Below are 21,067 nucleotides of genomic sequence, written 5' to 3' on the forward strand. Positions count from 1 at the left end.
GGAGAAAGCCTATCGGTATTTACGGCCTCCCAAATCTGGAGGATCAGATGGACAATTCACAACTGACAGTTAATGGCGAGGCACCAGCTCGGGATATTCTTCTCCTCCGCCGCTGCGATAAACACAGGGCAGGCTAAAGATTTCCAATTAGTGCAAGGAAGGATATACACAGAAGGCGAGTTTACACTGTAGGGTTGTGTGGGAGGGCGAGGGATCTGCTTCATTATCGATATCCTCATTAAGCCATCAGATGAAGAGCGGACTAGTTCCCCTGTGAAGATTTATCATATGCACTGGCCACTTTGAAACACAGGTAGAGGAATCTTCAACATTGAGTAGTCAAGTATCTCCCCGCTGCGCCTGTAAATGTCAGTCCGGTTTTTTCACGGCTGTGCGCACTGATTAGAAACAGCAGGGGATCTTGGGAGTATGACTACAATACCAGTAAGGACACTCGTCTTCGCGGCACTACTCAAGTGATTCTTGGAATGTATTACCCTGCTGTTTTCTAATATTTACACACAACTGGAGTCATCAAGAGCTGTAAATGCAGTCTAAAGGCAGTTCTCCTCCATTGCGGTAAGACGCCACGCACGAACGCACCAGAAGGAAACAAAAACAAAAAAAAACTTTTTGGAATTCAATAAGATTAGTCAGCAGGCAATGTACAGGAAAGTGTATGGCCAAGCTCAACCTCCAACAGTGCTAGGCTGAGGGGCATACATGGCAAAGCGATGAGGAAAAATAAAATAAAAGAGGTCACTCCTGTAAATATGGCTGCACGCAAGGTGGTCACCATTTTTCATCATGGAGGAGGTTCTGACTTTTGGGGCGTTCACCTATGCCTACAGTGCACTTGAACAGCAAGTTGCAAGGAGCTGAAGAACACAAAACCCATTAGGCACCATTCCCATGTGGGGCCACCGTGCACTCAATGACTTCAATCGGCCCGCGATCCGCAAGAGGACATGTTCTATCTTTTGCGGCAAAGAGGCAGGCACTTGGAAGTCCACGGAGACACACAGAAGCCATCTCGGTCTATGCCACCGTGGTTTGCAGTCCACAACACGGGCATGGCTGCCCCAAGGTCATGTGAACGCCACCTTAGGACTGAATGCCTCGGTCTAGCAAGATGATGCCTTAGAGCAGGGATCAGTAACTTCCGGCACTCCAGCTGTTCTGAAACTACAACTCCCAGAATCCTCCTTTCACTTCTATGGGAGTTACAAGAATAGCTGAGAATGCTGGGAGTTGTGGTTTCACAGTGCCAGAAGTTGCAGATACCTGGCTTAGAGGAACCGCTGCACAAGTATCATAACCCAAACCTTAGTTCCATCATACACCATATGACAGCTATAAGTGCAGCCAGGTCCACAGACGGTCTCCTCCGGTCTATAACTTGACAGATATTATTTCAGAAATACCATACTGCATCTGTACATTTGTTCTTTCTGCAGCCAGAATTTCCAAGTGCTATAACAAGGGGGTTAAATAAAAACTTAAGGTGTTAAATTTTCCACAAAAAGAATAAAATAACAGCAGCGGCATAAATGAACTCTACCGCTACAGGCCGAGACGTACAGAACGGAGGATAAAACTTTATTCTCAAAAGATTATGGACATCTATACATGTTCTCCATACAAAACATAAAAACACATGTAAAATATGACAGACATCACTGCTACTTCACTCTTCTGCGTCCTCTTCCTTTTGGTGATGGTTTTGGTGAAGTTGCAGCAGGTTTTGGTGAAGTTGCAGCAGGTTTTGGTGAAGTTGCAGCAGGTTTTGGTGAAGTTGCAGCAGGTTTTGGTGAAGTTGCAGCAGCTTTTCGAGGGCGCCCTGTACAGAAACACATATGAATACAAATGTTCAGATGGCGATACACCAGATCAGTTGTGGCAACTTCTATGGGGCTTGTGCACTGATGTTTAAAAAAACTCTGGTTACCTCTTCCCCTAAAGGGGTTGTCTCGCTTCAGCAAAATGGCATTTATCATGTAGAAAGTTAATACAAGCCACTTACTAATGTATTCCGATTGTCCATATTGCTTTCTTTACTGGTTTGATTCATTTTCCCATCACATTATACATGGCTCGTTTCCAGGTGTTACGACCATAGGAATAAGCAGCGGCCTCTCTGGTGACCAGGACCGCAGACGTTCTCAGTAGGCAAGCATGCGCAGCAGCTCCAGTCCCGGCCATTTTATACTAGTGCTGCAGCGGTGGTCGTAACCCCTGGAAATGAGACGCGTATAATGTGATGGAAAAATTAACCCAGCCAGCAAAGGAGGCAACATGGAGAATCACAATGCATTAGTAAGTGCTTTGTATTAAACTTTGTCTACATTATAAAGGCCATTTGCTGAAGTGAGACAACCCCTCCTTTAATTTTACCAAGAGTTTTCGGCAGAATAGGACTCACCTCTGGGAACCTTCTTCTTCACGTCACTTTGTCCAGCCTCCTCTTCATCAGAGGTCTTTGGCAACTTTCGCTGGAAAACAATGAAATTGGCTGCATTAACACCCACAATGCAATAACTGCTGACATATCGGACAAGAAGCCCCTTCTGAACCAGTCAACTCCCTCATTAGCTCTCCCGACATATAAGAAGGTATGGACGGGCCTCACAGCATAAGACATTTTCAGTAAGTACTGGATCTGTACTTAACCCCTGACACATTTGTGTTAAAAAAAAAATAATTGTATTCCCCATAATATGACTACCTTTTCTGCCATTCCTCTGTAAAAAATAAAATATTTTTCATATATTTATTAACCTTTGGGTGCTACGATTTGGATGGGGGTTCCTGCACAGTATGACATTATACAATCAATGGTGACTGTATCAGACGGTTCATGGACCCCCTTTTTGGCACCAAAAATTAAGGTGGGCCCTGCCTGCATGTGGAACCTACACTCCCTGAATTGTACGGTAGCAGTCATGGCACATAACAGGTAGAATTTAGTGTTGGGTTCCCGTCTTACAGAGATCGCCTTGGTGTGCGGCAGACGGGCCCAAATAATTTTGTACAAAATGTATCTGCCAAGCATCTCTAATTTACATAATAAGCATAGCATTAGAATACTTTTTTTGTACTTTATTTGGTTTGCAGAGAGCTGTTGCATTGTATATTTATTTCTCATCATACCTACTATAGGCTTCCCAGCAAATACAAGGTCCACACGCAGAGCGCCATCAGAGGACTCCTTTACTATGCAAATATATAACCCCAAAACCTTTTGGTGTATTGTTTGGCAGTGGCGCTTTGCACGTTAATTATTAGCACGATCCATCATTAGCATCTAGATAATTCAGGCAGTTCATACCCTGTGGGCACATTTACAGGTTTGCTCTTCCTTAGCAATGCTCTCGCCGGAGAATTATATGCAATTGCACAAGTCTGACAGTCGCAAAATCACAACGGTCTGGAGGCAGCTGTATGGATACAATGCTGATGGGGATAGAAGGTGAGGGGGTGGATAGTGCAATCCATCTCTCATGGAAGGAGCAGCGCTTTCAGATTACCATCTAAACCCTGCTGGGCTGAACAGATTGGTTTGATAATTACATACAATAACTGCAATGGGCAGGTAACCCCTCAGCTGGCACAGAGCAGCTCCCCCGTGGGAACTCCCATATGCAAACTGCATTGATGGAGTGCATTAGGTCCATCTCCACTGCCGCTGCACAGGCCTGATTATCGCCAGCGAGGACTTCAAGGTTAGCATGTCAGCAGATTTGTGATGCATTAGTCAGGAATACGCACAGACACTTCTCATTCTGACCAAGACTACAGAGAGAAGATCTCATTATTGCACTGCTTATGCCGCCGCTATGCACAGGCCAAATGGAAAGGCTAGAAATTAGAATATTTCTCCGCTCTGCAAGTAGTTTTGCACCTGAGCAATAAATGTGACATTTTAAGGCCACTGCCGAGGAACGCATAAGGTTCAAGTAAGGTGGACAATGTAATTTCCTCTAGAACTTCTCGCTAAAGCACAGATTTGCAGATGAGATCTGCTAAGAAGTCTTTCTGCCCAACTTTGGAATCAAGCTGTAGTTTAAAATGGATTCTCCCTATAATTTTCAAACCTGCACCTGAATGTGCAATTGCATATAATTAAAGATGTATTAAAGCCGTTGAGCTATTCAATAAAATGTATCTGTACAGCGCCGCCTGCTGGTTGTTCCTTTTCTCGTTAAAGTGGACGCACATGCTCAGTTCCATCCTCCAACTGCCACCAGCCATATCTACTGAGCAGCTGTGACAGTTAGGCTTATTGCACACTAACGTGTGCGTCCTGTGGCAGTATTGCGGACCGCATTTGCGGATCTGCAATAGACTGGCACCGGTTCCGTGTGCATTCCGCATCACGGATGAGGACCCATTCACTTCAATGGGTCCGCAAAAACGGAGATGCTGAATGGTGCGGAACAGAAGCACAGAATGGAACACTACGGAGTGCTTCCCGTGGGGTTTCGTCCCGTACTTCCGTTCCAGCAAAAAGATAGAACATGTCCTATCTTTTTGCGGAACGGCCGGATCGCGGACCCATTTAAGTGAATGGGTCCGCGATCCGCTGCCCTGCGGTGGGTGCTCGTGCATTGCGGCCCGCACAAGAGGCCTTAAAGGACATGCCTCCTGAGCAAGGACACAACCACTGAGCTGTCGGCTTGAAGTCAATCTAGCAGAGCAATGAATGGGGAGATCTCTGGATCTATATGAGGTACGTGGCCGGTTCTAGCCTTGTTAGGGGGAATTAATACGACCGTAGTCAGACTTGCGGTCTGCAAAACACAGATACGGACCGTGTGCGTTTGGCAAACTGCAGATTGGATGCAGACTGAAAATACAATTGTGTGAATTGCCCCCTGAGAAAGAGATTTTCAAGTACCATATGATGTCTGATAGTCTTTTTTTTTTACATTACTTATGGGACAATTCCCTTAACTAGTTGGATATCCTGTCCTCGGGACAGGCCATCAATATCTGATCGCCGGGGGTGCAGTGTCGGACTCTGCCAATCAGCTATTTTGTGGCAACTCCAATGCCAAATTACAGAGCTCTGTGCATTGTGTAGCGGCCGGAGCTGGAACCTGCCGTGCTCTTTTCATTCACGTCAATGAGAGCAGCTCTGCAGTAACCAGCGCTGTGCAGTTTAGGACCCCCACCGATCACATATTGATGGCTTATCCCAATATACCATCAATAGGAAAAACCAGGACAACCCCTTAAAGGGTGAATTCACATAGCAGATTTGTTGCAGAAAGGGTGGCAGCTTTTCATTATTTTTTTTGAATCACCATTTCTGTCACACTTACATATGTCAGTATATTCTGCCTGTGCACAGACATATAGAAGATATCAGATCAGAAAAATGTATACTCCGGCAGTGACAGGGAAGAAAGTGGTAGAATAAGCTAGACTCTACACTGCAGTACATAACAGATATTACCTTCTGGGCCTTTACAGGAACATCTCCATTCTGAGCGGAGGAGAAGTCCAGTTTCCCATCGTCCTTAGCACCCAGAGATTTCAGACCCTGTAGAAGGATGTCTCTTAACTTCTGGTACTGAGGTTTAGCTGTATAATCGAGCACTGCAACAGCCTCCATGTACTTCGTAATCTCATCTGTAAAAATCACATTAGAAGCTTTAAGAACAGCAGAAAGGTGTCAATAATTAGTCAAAATATGCGAGAAAATAGACATTTCCAGCTAAAAGGTCAATGGGTGGCCAAATGAAAAATCTAAGCAGGCTTGCCGTGAAGAGCGGATGAAGACTGCATTAGCCGACAGGTAAAATGGCCAGGCAGTGAAAACATAATGCCTGGCCCTATCAAAGTGGAGACTGCACGGCAGTTGCAGAGAGAGCAGAGCCTCTAGGTGTAATGGCAACACCCCCGTTGCTCCTAGAGGCTCATTTGCATATAATAAAACATCATTTTCCTTAGCAATGCGGGCACATATGGACATGGGACCAACACAGATGCCTTCAGCCGTAACAGGTCAGCCGGAGTCATAGGGACAAATCTGCTGACAGATGTCCGTTAATTGGGTGCAGACTATGAGGAGACAGACCTCTGGAAAATTAAAAAAAATATCAGCCGACACATCTTTTTGCATATATAAGTAGACGCCATCTATCTGGCAGCCTGCAGTTCTCTCTCTGCCTGTAGACTTTCGAGACCTCATCGCTATTCTGCTCACAACAGCCACCATGGACAGCTCCCCACAACTTCCCTGCCTTACAGGGGCCATTTGGCTGGATAGCAAGGTATGTGTATGTGACAAAAGCCTGCTGTATACAGTAAGGCACAGAAAATGTTCCCATGCTTAAGTTTCAGTCAAAATTCTTCTATAGAAAAGGACCCACCTGGCTTCTTTTTTCCTGGGAAACACGTGTCTATAAGTGCTGGTATGTCAGAATGATAACTGGAAACAAAAAATAATGAATATAAATTTCATAATAACAGGCAAATGTGTACAAGTCACCATAGGCAATTTATGAAAACCGAAATGCACTACTGCACCCCTAGGAGACGTGTTATGACATAATGGCTGCAGTCCATTGGAAATGTTACTGTTGGGTCTCATGGCCAGTGCGAAACGCGGCCCCCACAAATCGTCCATTTTTGTTCACAGCAAGCATCTTTTATAAATTAAATAGTTTTAAGGTTTTGGTTCAGAAAAAAACAAAACAAAAAAACACAAGAGTTAAAGGGGTCGTGAACCACCTGCAATAAACAGATAGTTCCTTCCCAACAGGGCGCCGTTCACCTGGCTGCAGTGGTAAAATCATGCCAATAACTTGTGACTGCTGCTGCACCAAAGAAGCAATGGATTGGCTGCAGAGGTCGCAATTTGTCGGCACTAGATCACTGCCACAGCCGGGCTCACAGAGCTCTACTGGGAGAACCAGAGCAACAGCACAGGATCCAATAGGTAAGCAATGATCTATTCTTTACTGCAGACCACATGTGCTGTCCGGATTTCTCCGGAAACAGGACAACCCCTTTAAAAAAAAAACAAAAAAACGCAGTAGTGACAGTACTGAGGAGCAAATACCTTCTTTTTGAGTCTGCAACATAATTTGGATCCTGTCAGTTTGTCTTCCCATGGAAGTTTCCCGCACAGCCACTGAATCATGCAATAGCCAAGGATTTCTAAGTCGCCTCTTCTTGATGGACCTGAAATCAAAAAGTAAACATCATGAAGTGACATTTAGAACCTTACATAAGGATAAGAGAACCTTGGCAGACTAAAGGGGCATTTCCGCCTTATAGGCCATGTTGGTCTGACCCGAGACCCCCAACAGATCTTGACAATGAAATGAATGGGGCTGGCTGCAGTTCCCTGCACACCCAGGAGGCTGGGGGGCAGTACAGGGCATGAAGCGCTGAGGCACCATCATTCTCAAGGCCGGCGGGGTTCTCTGCTGTCAAACCTCACCAATCAATCGTTGCCGTGCCCTGCCGACATTACATCACTTTAGGCTACATTCACACTAATGTAATTATGTTTCAGTGTCCGCTTTTTGTGGATTGGATGAGGACCAAATTCATTTCAATGTCCTATTCCTGCTTTGCAGACAAGGATAGGCACTGTGGCAAGGGATCCGCCCCAAATTTTTTTTTTATAATAATGGAAGCAACAAGGATGTCACAAAGACGTCATTCGTATTGTTTGCGGATCGCAAAATACATACGGTTATGTGAATGTAGCCTTGTAAAGATGGGGATACTCCTTGCTCCTATTTGTGATAGCCCAGTTTCCAGTAGGTAGGGGTGCGTGCAAACTGGGCATACTTTCGCTACAGCATGAAAAGGGTTGTACAGCATTAGGAAAATTTCTGCCAGAAACAGTGCCACACCAGATCATGGGTTGCACATGGTACTGCAACTCTGCTCCATTAAAGTGGATGGAGCTGGATCTGCAATACTATGCATAACACCTACAGGCAAGTGTGAGCTGTTTTTGGAAGAAAGGCGTCCTGCTTTTCTAAAAATTACAACGTGGCGAGTTGTCTTTTCCAAAATCCCATTCATAAACATTTTTGGGCGTTGCGTTGTTTTTTGAGACAGAACATGGAAACCAGACTTTTTGGGGGGTGTCTTAGAAAACGCCCTCGTCTGCGATGGTGGTAAAGCTGCAGCAAAATCTGTATGCTTTTGGAAAAAACATTACGGAGGCAGTCAATCTGGATCCCTTTATTTTTTGCAAAATTCGGGGAGTCTTTCCCACTGTCGAGAATTATAAAAAAAAATAACAAAAAAAAAAAAAACACACAGGGCTTCAACACATTTGAGCTCAGTTAATTCTGCATGGGACTTGTTTGGGTGGTGTTTTTCTGCAGTCAGATAATGGCCAGAAAAATAAACTATTTTCTTCATCTGTCTGGAGAATCTAATTTCTAAGAATTCAAAGGATGTCACATACACGTGCCGTGCCAAAGAAATTTGCATACTGTATGTAGGAGGCCTAGCAAGTTGTTTGGACAGAAATACAAATTACTTCTGCAATAACAGCACCCCCTTAGTACAGTAAATGAACAGCTGAGCCAAAGGCTTCAATATGATGTTTGTGAAGAACCAGTAGCAGACTTCATAAGTTAGAAAGGAAAAAGTGTCACTTGCTCAATATTTGGTTTCCAAACTTTAAGTTCTTTTAAACAGTAGTGAGGCAACAAAAAGAACACTGTTATATGCCGGCGGCTGGAACCGATCCAGAAACTGAATGGAATCTGTCACCGGGAGATTCAGAGTTAAAGGATAACTGTCATATTGCAGCAATTTGGCTGCTTTTGAGGCAGACACTAAAACGCAGCTTGCAGCGTTTTGGTGTCCACCCAACGATGCGGAGCCAAACGGATCCGTCCTGATTAACAATGCAAGTCAATGGGGACGGATCTTTTTTTTTTACTGACACAATATGGTGCGTTTTGACAGACTTTTTAAATGAATAATGCAAACGGATATGTTATGAACGGATACAAGAGTTTGCATTATCGGTGCGGATCAGTCTGTGCAGATACAAGACGGATCCGCACTGAACGCAGGTGTGAAAGTGGCCTAAGTCTGTCAATGATTGCCAAAAGATCTGTAATTACTTTATAATAACAGCTTTCATTGAAGGGGTTGTCAGTTATTTTTTTGTTCTATGTTCCTAACTGGGCAAATGTAACAGCTTTCCAATTCACTCACTTTATCTCCAGTGGCTGGTTTCTCAGATTTCATCGAGGGTCACATGACCTGTGATGTCAGCTTCTCTCCCTGCTCTGATAAAGGTTGTTTACAAGCCTGTAAAGGAGATGTCACTGTGCTGGCCACGCCCCCCTTCACTGCAATCTGCTTTGTCCTAGGATTCTTAACCCCTTCAGCTGCACAGACTGGCTAGCTGCAGCAGTGACAATTCTGGGCACAGGATCTGACAGACTAGAGAGAGCAATTCACAAGAAGGTAGGGGGAAGATCCTGTGTGTATTAGCAGTGTCATTATACATCTGGGACATGTAGTCCTACACATGCAACATGCTGCAGAGTCTCCCAGCACTCAGGGCAGCTCTTGTATCCACTCCCTTAGCAGTGTCATTATACAGCTGGGACATGTAGTCCTACACATACAACATGCTGCTGAGTCTCCCGGCAGGCAGACATGTCACTCAGGGCAGCTCTTGTATTCACTCCCTTAGCAGTGTCATTGTACAGCTGGGACTTGGAGTCCTACACATAACATGCTGCTGAGTCTCCCGGCAGGCAGGCACGTCACTCAGGGCAGCTCTTGTATTCACTCTCTTAGCAGTGCAGGGGGAGGGGCAGAGATTGTCTTTATTGCATGTAAACAAAGGGCCAGAAAAGAACCAGGGAAATGAGGAAATAGATATATTTTTTTTTTGCTTTGCTTAGTTATATATTGCTGCCCATCAGATTTTCAGTGCTATATATATTTTTTTTTCATAACTCGGACAACCCCTTTAATGTCTTCTGTCCCTTTCCACTGCTGCCTTAAAAGACCATTGCTATGGCTCATCTGTCTCTGGCTAGGAAGACAGAGTGAGGAGGCGTGCCCCTCAGTAATCCAATCTGATTGGCTGGCAGGAAGCTGCTGGCTACAGCAAGTTTGTATGTGACCTGGGGGAAAGCAGTTATGGCCTCAGAGAACTGGCAGAGGCAGCCACCTTGAGAAGATCATCATAATGTAGGATTCAAAACAGCCGTAACTAAGGGGAAAACTCAAGGAAAACAGTGGTAAGTGAAGAAACTAAAGATTGCTTTATGCAGAATGCTGCTGCAGCAGTAACATATGCTAACAGATATTTTTTTGATGCAAATATGACAGTTATCCTTTAAGTCACGTGTCCCACAATCAGTATTTGGTCAGCCTAAACACATACCTGTGCTGCGGACTGCAAACAGAGGTCCGCAATGCATGGGTACTTGCCGTGGGCACTCCATTTGTAGACGCAGACCCATTGACTTCAATAGGTCCGCAAGATACGGCCAAAGAGAACATATTCTATCTTTTTGCTGTGCAGAGGCACGGACCCAAAAGATCAAGGAAGCGCTTCCGATCTGTGCCTTCACTCTACAAAAGATAGGCGACGTTCTATCTTCAGTTGTATCTTGCGGATTCATTAAAGTCAATGGGTCTGCATCCGCACCGCCGCGGAGTACATACGGCCAGTGCCTGTATATAATGAGCCATTATGCTCGTGTGCATGACCTCGAACGGTGCAAAACACTGACTGCATGAAAGTGGCTTCCAACCAGACACCACCCACACACACTCTACGTATATTTTTTTCCCAAAAACGGTGCGGCAAGATGTTACATAAAGGGCTATGGTGAAATATTAAGAGACCTTCATACAATGAATTTTAGTTGGAGGCGGGTTTTTTTCACTCCTAATTCTGTGTGCATCGTATGGCGCCTCCGCGAGGCCCTCTATTCTTCCACCAAGATTAGGAAACATTACAAAACAACTCCTTGAGAATAGTCTTTACTCCCGAGCAGAGATCCACTGCCACAGATCATTACAATATACTTACTGACTCCTAAGTGAGCATCGACACTTGTAAACTCTATAGTGCCATTGTGACATTTCCTGGGATCTTCTTTATATTCCTTGTGCACACCGTCTGGACAGTATCTGTAAGTGAGGCCATAATCCACCAAGAACACCTGAAGAGAAAAAGGCAAGAATAGGATTGTAAGGGCTCATGCGAACAAACATTTTTTAGCGTTCAGTATACGGGCCGTTTTTTTAGTCTAGTATGTGTTACTTATACTGAACCATTCATTTCAATGGGTCAGCAAAAAAATAAATAAAAAAACTGAAGTGTCTCCGTGTGCATTCTGTTTCCGTATTTCTGTTCAAAGATAGAACATGTCCTATTATTGCCCGCAAATCACATTCCGTGGCTCCATTCAAGTGAATTGGTCCGCAAAAAAACAAAAACAAAAAAGGAACACATACAGAATGCACCTCCGTATGTCTTCTGTATCTGTTCCGTTTTTGCGGAACCATCTATTGGAAATGTTATGCCCAGCCCAATTTTTTCTATGTAATTACTGTATATGCCATATGGAAAAACTGAACGGAAAAACGGGTGCATGAGCCCTAATACATACAGAAACCAAGGCTAGTCTTAGGCCAGTTTCAGAAGAGCGGGTTGACTGTAGAAAACAAGCCCCGTGTGGTAGCGCGATTTCCCGGCCTGAACTCTGCTCCTGTAACAGAACCTCACAGCATCATGATTTATATTCTGTCTCTGCCAAACATCCGCTGTAATGAATTGTACTCACATAATGCACGCAACTCGCTCATCTGAAACTGGCCTTAAAGGGTTTTTTCCAAGACTTAGGGCTCATGCGCACAAACGTTTTTTGCGTTCCGTATACGGGCCGTATTTTGATTCCATATACGAAACCATTCATTTCAATGGGTCCGCATGTGTGCTGTCCGCATCCGCTGCTCCGCAAAAAGTACGAGGCATGTCCTATTCTTGTCTGTTTTGCGGACAAGAATAGGCATTTCTATAATGGGCCTCCTGTTCGGTTCCGTAAATTGTGAAAGGAACACAGGCAGCATTGTTTTTTTTGCGGATCCGGTCGTGTGCATGAGCCCTTACACTGATGACCTATCCTATTTGAGAAGGCACCTGCGCTCTCACCTTAGTCTAGTCCAAGTGATGTCACATATGTTCGTTCAGTAAATTATAGAACATGTCTTATTCGCAAAATGTAGTACACAGACCCATTGAAGTCAATGGCCCTGTGAAAAAATGCAAATGGATCACAGACAGTATCTGTCTTTTGCAGATCCGTGGTTTGTAGGCGGCAAAGCGGATATGGATGTGTGCATGAGACCTAACCGCTATTACTTACCTGATCAGGGTGCTTATGATGCAGTAGAAGATTGGAGGCTTTGATATCTCCATGTACATATTCATGCTCATGTATATACTCCAGAATATCAATCTATAAGACACAGGTGACAGGTTTAACCACAAGTCATATAGTAAAATGAAAGAAAACTAACATATTGCAGGCAGCAGGATGAATGTCAGCATGTGCTAATATGTTAAAGGGGCATTCCGAAATTTAAATACTGGTGACATATCCTCTGAATAGGTCATCAGCATCTAATAAGTGGGGGTCCAACACCAGGGACCCTGCTATCAGCTGTTCAAGAAGGCAGTAGCGCCACAACCTTCTCTCAGCCTTTCCTAGGCCAGTGACGACACGTTCATCAGTCATCTGCCTAGGAGCAGCTCAGCCCCACTGAAGTGAATGGGCTGAGCGCAATACCAAGCACAGCCACTATACAACATACGGCGCTGTGCTTGGTAAGCTGCTAAAAGGCTGAGGCATTCACTGGAGAGACAGTGCCTTCTCAAACAGCTGATCGGCGCGAGTCCTGGGTGTGGGACCCCCACCGATCAGATACTGATGACCCATCCTGAGGATACGTCATCAGTAGTAAGATCTTTACTTACCAGTCTCAGTCCTAACTGCAGCACAGTTTTGTGAGAGAATCGCTTGGAAGTCTCTTCAAATATTTTCTGTAGGTCCTTCCCAAAACGATCCATGACCATAAACCTGTACCTGAAAGCCAGATGAAAGAGTGAGCTTTCCAGACTGATTAACTGTAATACATAGAGAGGAGCGAAGGAGCTCCGGCATTCACCTCCAGAGGGGAATACATTGCGCTACTTCCTTTAGTCAGACGACTGTCACAAACACATGAAGGCAGATGGTGACTAGCACAGCGCGTAGGAACGCGCTGTAAAACGCTCAGGTGTGAACCCAGCCTTAGTCAGACGACTGTCACAAACACATGAAGGCAGATGGTGACTAAGTGGGATCGCCATAGAATGAAAAGTTCTGTAACTTAGATTTTTCCCTCTATGAAATGGATTGAATGAAAAACCTGCCCATTGCCCGTAGCAATCCGATCACCAACCCCAGCGCAGCCTTCAGAAATGTGTTTCACGCTATCCTCATTTTCAAAATCTCTGTATGCAGTCAGTGAATTGGAACATTCTTGTTTACACCAGAGAGAATCTGTACAGACCCATTAAACCTGGTCTCGAGTCTCGACTATCACTATGTGCACTAAACTGGTACACGTTAGGCTATCTGCACACCTTGCGGTTTGAGTGCATGTTTTTTATTTTTATTTTTTCACGCAGATTTTAGTGCAGAACAACCGCAGCGTAATAAAGTACCAGCAAAGTGAATGAGCCAAATCTCATGTACACATAGGGGGTCATTTATCAATATGAAATACACCCAAGTCTACTTTCACACTCGCATTTTGACTTTCCGTTTGTGAGATCCGTTCAGGGCTCAGCGGTCCAAAACGGATCAGTTTGCCTTCTAAATGGAAAAGGATCCAGCTCAGAATGCATCAGTTCAGTCTCCATTCCGCTTGGGAGACGGTCACCAAAATGCTCATTGCGCAAGTATACTGTCTGGAAACTCGGTGGATCATTTAACCCATTAAGGACCAGGATAATTAGTAGTTATTTTTCCCTCCCTGCCTCCTAACAGCTGTAAGGTTTTTACTTTTCAGTTCACACAGCCTTAGGATGGCTTCAAGGGGTTGCCTCAGTTCAGCAAATATTCAGCATTTATTACGCAGAGGAAGTTAATGCAAGGCACTTACTAATGTATTGTGATTCTCCATATTGCCTCCCTTGGTGCATGGATTCATTTTTCCATCACATTATACACTGCTTGTTTCCATTGGTTACTACCACCCTGCAATCCATCAGTGGTGGTCGTGCTTGCACACTATAGGAAAAACTGCCGGCCTTTTTAGTGTCTGGGACCGCACATAGACTAGTGCTTTTTCCTATAGTGTGCAAGCACGACCACCACTGATGAATTGCAGGGTGGTCGTAACCCTGGAAACGAGCAGTGTATAATGTGATGGAAATCATGAATCCAGCCAGCAAAGGAGGCAATATGAGACAATCACAAGTACATTAGTAAGTGGCTTGTATTAACTTTCTCTACATAATAAATGCTATTTGCTGAAGGGAGGCAACCTCTTTGAAGGAATTGGCCAGTTTGCTATATTGATGGGGGTCTGACTCCCAGCACCCCACTGATCAGCTTGTACGAGCAGTGTGTGTTCTCTTCAGGTTTACCTGCTTGCTGTCGACATCACAGCAGTGTAATTGCAGCTCCTCTGTCCCCATTCACTTCAATGGGAAGGAGAAGAATAACCGAAGTGATTGAGATGGAAGAGGTGCAATTACACCTGCACACCGCTGCGATGTCGAAGGCGAGCAGGTAAACCGTAAAGAGAAGCAGAGAAAACTTGACGGCAGTGTGAACAGGGCCTAGGCAGGTCTCTAACTATACCTGTGAAGTGTAAATCAATCAGCTGAAGTATTTCAATAAAAATACTGCTAATTACCTGTTCGCATTTTTGTCATGCAGGCCAGATCCCCAAAACCTGGGTACACCAAGGTATTTTAATTTATGACTGCTGGTCCACTTTTGAACTAGGAGAGAAAAAAAACAAGACATGTTCAGCTGTAGAAAAAGAAAAGGAGTTGACTCCTTTCTAAATACTCACTCATATCGGGTTTGGCGGCTCGCATGTAAAATTTGAGTTCAGAGAAGAGGGGTCCGTTGTCACTTGGTTCCTTAAAAAATATATATAATATTTAACAGCGGCTTCCTCATATGTATCCTTCAGTCTTCCTCCAGAATCACACTGAGTGATCTGTATGGAGTAAGTGCTGATCATGAATGGAGCATCATCCAACGTGAAACCACTTTTTCCCCATGTAAGTCGGGGTACACACGTGCCAAAATGCCACAGCAAAACATTAAACTGAAGGGGGCATTATCCATAGTACAAATACACCACATGTGCCATAGAGAGAAGGGAAAATATGCTACAAAGCGCCTCTGGAGCCCTTGAAAAGGTTTCACTGATTTATTTTTATACTGAAAGCTGTGAATAGATGGGCTTAATGGATAACGAAACCTGTGCTAGAAAAACAAGGAGGCAGAAGCGCTGCTCTGAAGCGCTCTGCCCCATCATCGGCTCTACTTCAAGTATGCGGAGTATGGATCCATAAAAGTATTTCTCCAGCTGTGTTCTCTGCAGCGCTGGTCCAGTCTTTCTGCCACTCCGTGTTTTCAGAGTACATCGGTGAGGTGCCAGTATGCCGCATGTGACTGCAGCAGCCAGCCACTGCCCTCAGTGATAGGGTTGCAGTCGTCACATGCCTTACACCTACATTTCGCTATACATGTCACAGTCAGTGACGTGCAGGTGAACAGCACGACATCGCTGCAGCTAATAACTGTCCTCAGAGTTAGACCGCTGAGGACAGTGATTGGTTACAGCCGTCACATGCCACCTCACCTCTGCAGTCACATGCCACCTCACCTCTGCAGTCTAGACAAGCAGTGGCAGGAGGACAGGGCTAGCACTGCAAATAACGGTGCTGGAGAATGGGCGTATTTAACGTGTTTTTTTATTTTTAGCAAATAAAAGGGATTATCCAAGATTTTTTTATTATCTTGGACAACCCCTTTAATTGATATGTTCAGATTCTTCTCTTCCCAATCCCCAAAGGCAAATCTAGAGAGATAACTGGACTGCCCACATACACCCTACTATACTACTGTGTATGGCCACAAGACTGAACGGCAAAGGACAACTCCTTCCCCAAATAAAAACCTAGAAGCCATCTGTACAAGGACATTTTGGTCCTGATATATGAAGACCAGGACATGCTACCGGCCCTGCACTGCCGGGGGAGACATGTCATTTAAAGTTGAGGAGCAGACCTAGTCAAAAATTACGCCTTAAAAAGTCGCAATGGCATTTAAAAAAAAAATTGCCAATCTGGGGTTTTGCAATGTTTTAACACAAAAGTCATAGGGGGAATGATGAATTCACCCCTTTGTTTTTTTTTTTTTTTAAGTAAAATACTGCAGATAAATGTAGATAATTGATCCAGTACCGTGGATGAATAAACCTTGGCCTTTTATTGAGTCATTTAAAAGCAGCAAACATGTAATCCACAGGACAGAACCAGCACGGGCTTCTGACGCGTTTCTGGCCTACACTGGCCCTTATGTAGAGGGTGCCGTTTCTGTAATGTGGATTACACTATTTCCTGACATTAAATTACTCAATAAAAAGGTCAAGTTTTATTCTCCTCATATATATCTGTAAAGAATAAATCAAGGCAACTGGACGTACTGTAGATTTCTTGAAAACGTTTCACTCGTTCTTCCAACGAGCTTTCTTAATTCTGAGTGGAAGAACGAGTGAAACGTTTCCAAGAAATCTACAGTACGTCCAGTTGCCTTGATTTATTCTTTACAGATATACCATGACCTGGATAAATGAGAACCTTCACAGACGTCTCCTCATATATGTTCATACGGATTGGGCACTACATGAGGCGAGCCGATTGACAGCACAGTAAATAGTAAAAGCAGACTCACCACTTTAATGACATAAGGAGCATCGGGTCCAACTGTTTTGGAAGAATTTTCGTCCGCTGGGGGAGCAGAAAGAAAACAGACATTAGAACCTACAAGCAAGCAGCGCAGGGCTACCGCGAGCCGGCGGATTATTACAGGGCTCAATCTGCAACCAAGCGGACAATATACTGACCAGTTACTGCCAGCAAGCTCTAATTTATGGGGTATCCAGATTGTTCTCCAGCGGCAACATCTAAAATGTCAGCACATCCTATCTCTATTCCACACTGCCCACAATCCCAGTGTGCATGTGTTTCCAATGGGAAAGGGGCGTAAGCCACTGGTATACCACAGTTGCAGCTGCTGCAGGGACAAAGGATTGGGCATGCTAAACTCCTACAGCCTGATCCTTCACTGCACCTCACAGGTCTGCCATCAGGGGATAGTTGGGCCATTCGCATACATTAGCTGACCAGTCCCACCTAAATTGGCAGACATACTTCTAACATGTACTCCCATCAATGCTATCCATGTGAGACAGGAGCGGGTCCCACCTCGGGCAGCACGGTGGATCAGTGGTTAGCACTGGTGTCTTGCAGTGTTGGAGTCCTAGGTTCGAATCCGACCAAGGGCTGCATGGGTTTCCCCCCGCATGCGCTCCCACACTCCAAGGACATACTGATAGGGACAGCTTGATGATCATGTCTGTACAACGCTGCGGAATATGTCAGCGCTATATAAGTGAGGAAAAAATAATAAATATCAACAGAACAGATAGGAGTGTGCACAGCCACCCTCCGTTCACCACTATGGGAGTTCGAAAAACACCTAAGGGCAGGCTTGGCTATTTCCCGTAACGCCCCATAGCGGTTAATGGCGAGGCTATGGAAGAACGAGCCTTACGGGAAATAGCCAAGCCTGCCAAGGGCATCAATGTCAGATCGGCTGGTGTCCGACACAGCAATCAGCTGTTTGAAGAGAAGGCGCGCGCCGTGTCGGCACTGCCTCCCCTTCATTGTTTACCTTCTAGCTGTTGTATACACTTGTATAGGAGCGATCTGTACCACCGAAATAAATGGATAGGTCATGAATAAATATAACTTGGAAACCACTTATCTTACCAAGGTAAAGACGTCCAAATCCACCCTGACCGATGGGCGCTCCCAATTTCCACTGCTTTTTTGCCGAATCCGTGAGAACTTCTCCTTGTGGGAACTCCTCCGCCAGCTTGCGTTTAGGTGGGGCTCTTTTGGCAGCCGGTGCTGCCGCTTTTCTTTTACAAGGCATTGTACTGAATCTGTAAAATAATTCAGACAAATTAAATAAGCTGTGTTTTTTATTATAAAAAAAATAAATAAAAATTATAAATTACCTCTAAACGTGTAAAAACAACCATACCATTAAAATATATATATATTTATCCCATATGTCAAAAGGAAAAAATAAATAAATAAAAAAATATCAAGATCGCCATTATGTCACTTGACCTTCCCAAAAAAAATTTTTAATAAAAAGTGATCAAAAAAAGTCATAACATCCGAAAATAGTATCAATAGAAACTACAGATCGTCCCAGGAATGAGCCCCACACAGTTCCGTACATATAAAAATAAAAAAGTAAGGCCTGGCCTTGTTTGGGTCCGCATCCGAGCCGCCCTTTTGGCGGCTTGGATGCAGACCCATTCATTTAAATGGGGCCGCAAAAAATGCAGACAGCACTCCGTGTGCTGTCCGCATCCGTTGCTCCGTTCCGCGGGCCCGCTAAAAAAAATATAACATGTCCCAAGAATAGGCAAATTGCGGAAGGCTCAGCTTCTGTTTTTTTGCGGATCCGCGGTTTGCGGACCGCAAGAAACGGTGCGGTCGTGTGCATGAGGCCTTACGGGGGTCAGAATAGGGTGATGCAAAGAAAAATGCAAAAAACAAAAACACTAATTTGTCATCGTACTGACCCCTAGAATGAAGTTACCAGGTCAGTTTTACCACATAGGGAACGCTGTAAAAACAAAACCCAGAAAACTGTGGCAGAATTGTTATTTTTATTTATTTTTTTGTACAATTCCACCCCATCTGAAAAGTATTTCCAGCTTCCCACTACATTATATGCAACCGTAAATGCCAGCGCCGTCCACAAGATTCGCAGCGCCTGCGCAGTTCATTCCCCATTCCGGAACATGCGCATTAAACGCTCTTGGGCCTCTGCCCACAATGGGGAATGAAGTGCGCAGACGCAGCAAATCTTGTGAACGGCGCTGGCACTGGATTTCTGAAGACAGTAGAGCGGGCAAGAGGGGTGAAAGGGGAGGGGTTTCATATGAATAGCGACAAGGGGCCCGGGCACCGGATGCTTGAACGCCGCCCCCGGGCACCTTCAGACCTAATTTGAATATTGTTTTTTGAAGAAAATAAGTGACGGACAGCTATGCTGGTAAGTAGCATTCCAATATGGGGACTATAATGCAGATCACGGTGTTCGTGTTCTATAAGGGTCAGTTTAGGTGAATTACTCCCTTTAAAGGGGCTCAGCCAAAATTAAATAAACAGCAGAAGAAAAAAAAAATATATCTAAAATGACAACAGGCACCTCTGCAGCCGATCAGTAGCTTCTGGGGCCATGTGATGCCCTACTGGCAGAGCTGCTGACAGGAGCCATGATGCCAGTAGTCCAGCACCTGACCCCAGAGGGCAATCCTTGGGTGGATCACATGATTCCTGTCAGCAGTCACTATGGAAGACCAGAGGAGCCCAGGCGAAACCAACCAAGAACAGGGGAGGGGGCGCAGAAACTTCATTACGTTTGTTTTTTCGGGTAACCTTCCCCCCGCCACCCCTGTAATATGTAGCTGCTCCCCCTTCCCCCAGAAGACTCGGTCAGGACCGCGCGGACTCCTCACACATACACCATGGCGGCTCTAGGACCCTCCGCATCCCCCCGGGCGCACACACACGCAGGCGGCGGCGGGGCCCTGGGGCCGCAATACCTCAGAGCCGCTCACTTGTCCTACGCGGGAAACTCAATTCAGCAGCGGCTCAGCTTCCTAGTCGTCGCTTCTATCTCCGGACGTAGCGAGCGTGATTACGTCGGCGTCACATGACCTCCCTTCAAGCTCAAGGCGGAAGGGGGGTTTCCCGCCAATAATCGTGTGGCGTGAGGAAGCGGCCGCGGCCTGTAGAGCTGGGGGAGCCGCCTGAGCACCGAGGTCTTCCTCAGTAAACTCCTCACATGCGTCTCTTACAGCCGGTGTGTAACTGTATGATACTGTACTCACCTGACATAGATGTCCCCATAACGGGCCACACATAGGGACTAGTTCACACCCAGAGATCACTGTCTGGCGGTGGGGACACTGCTCCCCATTGTTTTCAGTGGGAGTCCACGCTCAGCCACGAGAGGACGTGTCCGTGGAAACTTTGGTGGTTTAGCGCACAGGTCTGTCACATACACATGGAGAAACCGGTAAAGAGCAGATCTGCTGTGTGAACTAGCTTTAAAGGGGTACTCCCACCACCGCTAGAATGGGCGCCCTGCACCCCACCTGACCAGCCGTCCCGACATGTGAGCGGCAGCTCCATTTATTTCTATGGGAATTTCAGAGAGAGCCGAGTACGGCACTGCACTATCTCAGGAGCTCCCATAGAAATGAAGGGAGCGGGGACGGGGCCCCCATTCTCGTGATCAGTGGGTGTCACGGCGGTGTTACCTCCACTGATCAAATAGTTATCCCGATTTAAACAACCGCAATGCCCCCTTAAAAGCGTGATCCAAGATGCGACAGCGATCCTGTGTCGTCGCCGCCACTTCCGAGATCTTGTGCCATACATGAGGCATATCACCCAGCCTGGCATTACAACCTGCAGCGCAAGGGTTGCCCTGACCCTCACCAAAGTGCACGCGAGAGATTCAGGCTCCTGCGCTACGGGTTCTAACCCCATGCTGGGATCACGTGCCCAATGTACGACGTGATCCCAGAAGTGGCGGACGCGCAGGATTGCGACGCATCTCGGATAACCCCTTTAACGGAGTTGGGGGCTCTGCGGATTACACCTTTCAGATTTGCGTGCCGCAGGATTTCCAGTACCAGCGATGTGGAAGATATTTGATAA

General features: G+C 45.5%; 1 protein-coding gene across 1 annotated transcript; it reads right to left on the reverse strand.

Annotated features, from left to right (window-relative positions):
* Window positions 1-1,578: 1,578 nt before the first annotated feature.
* Window positions 1,579-19,941, reverse strand: VRK1 (VRK serine/threonine kinase 1). The gene is given in 14 exon segments (XM_044271903.1): window positions 1,579-1,840; window positions 2,423-2,492; window positions 5,459-5,634; window positions 6,378-6,436; window positions 7,070-7,104; window positions 7,106-7,191; window positions 11,048-11,180; window positions 12,387-12,479; window positions 12,998-13,106; window positions 14,929-15,016; window positions 15,091-15,160; window positions 16,986-17,041; window positions 18,086-18,261; window positions 19,864-19,941. Coding segments are annotated over 14 exon segments (1,314 nt in total). The 5' UTR covers window positions 19,869-19,941; the 3' UTR covers window positions 1,579-1,682.
* Window positions 19,942-21,067: the final 1,126 nt, after the last annotated feature.

Source organism: Bufo gargarizans, chromosome 11 (assembly GCF_014858855.1).
Source record: "Bufo gargarizans isolate SCDJY-AF-19 chromosome 11, ASM1485885v1, whole genome shotgun sequence".
NCBI classification, from domain to species: domain Eukaryota; kingdom Metazoa; phylum Chordata; class Amphibia; order Anura; family Bufonidae; genus Bufo; species Bufo gargarizans.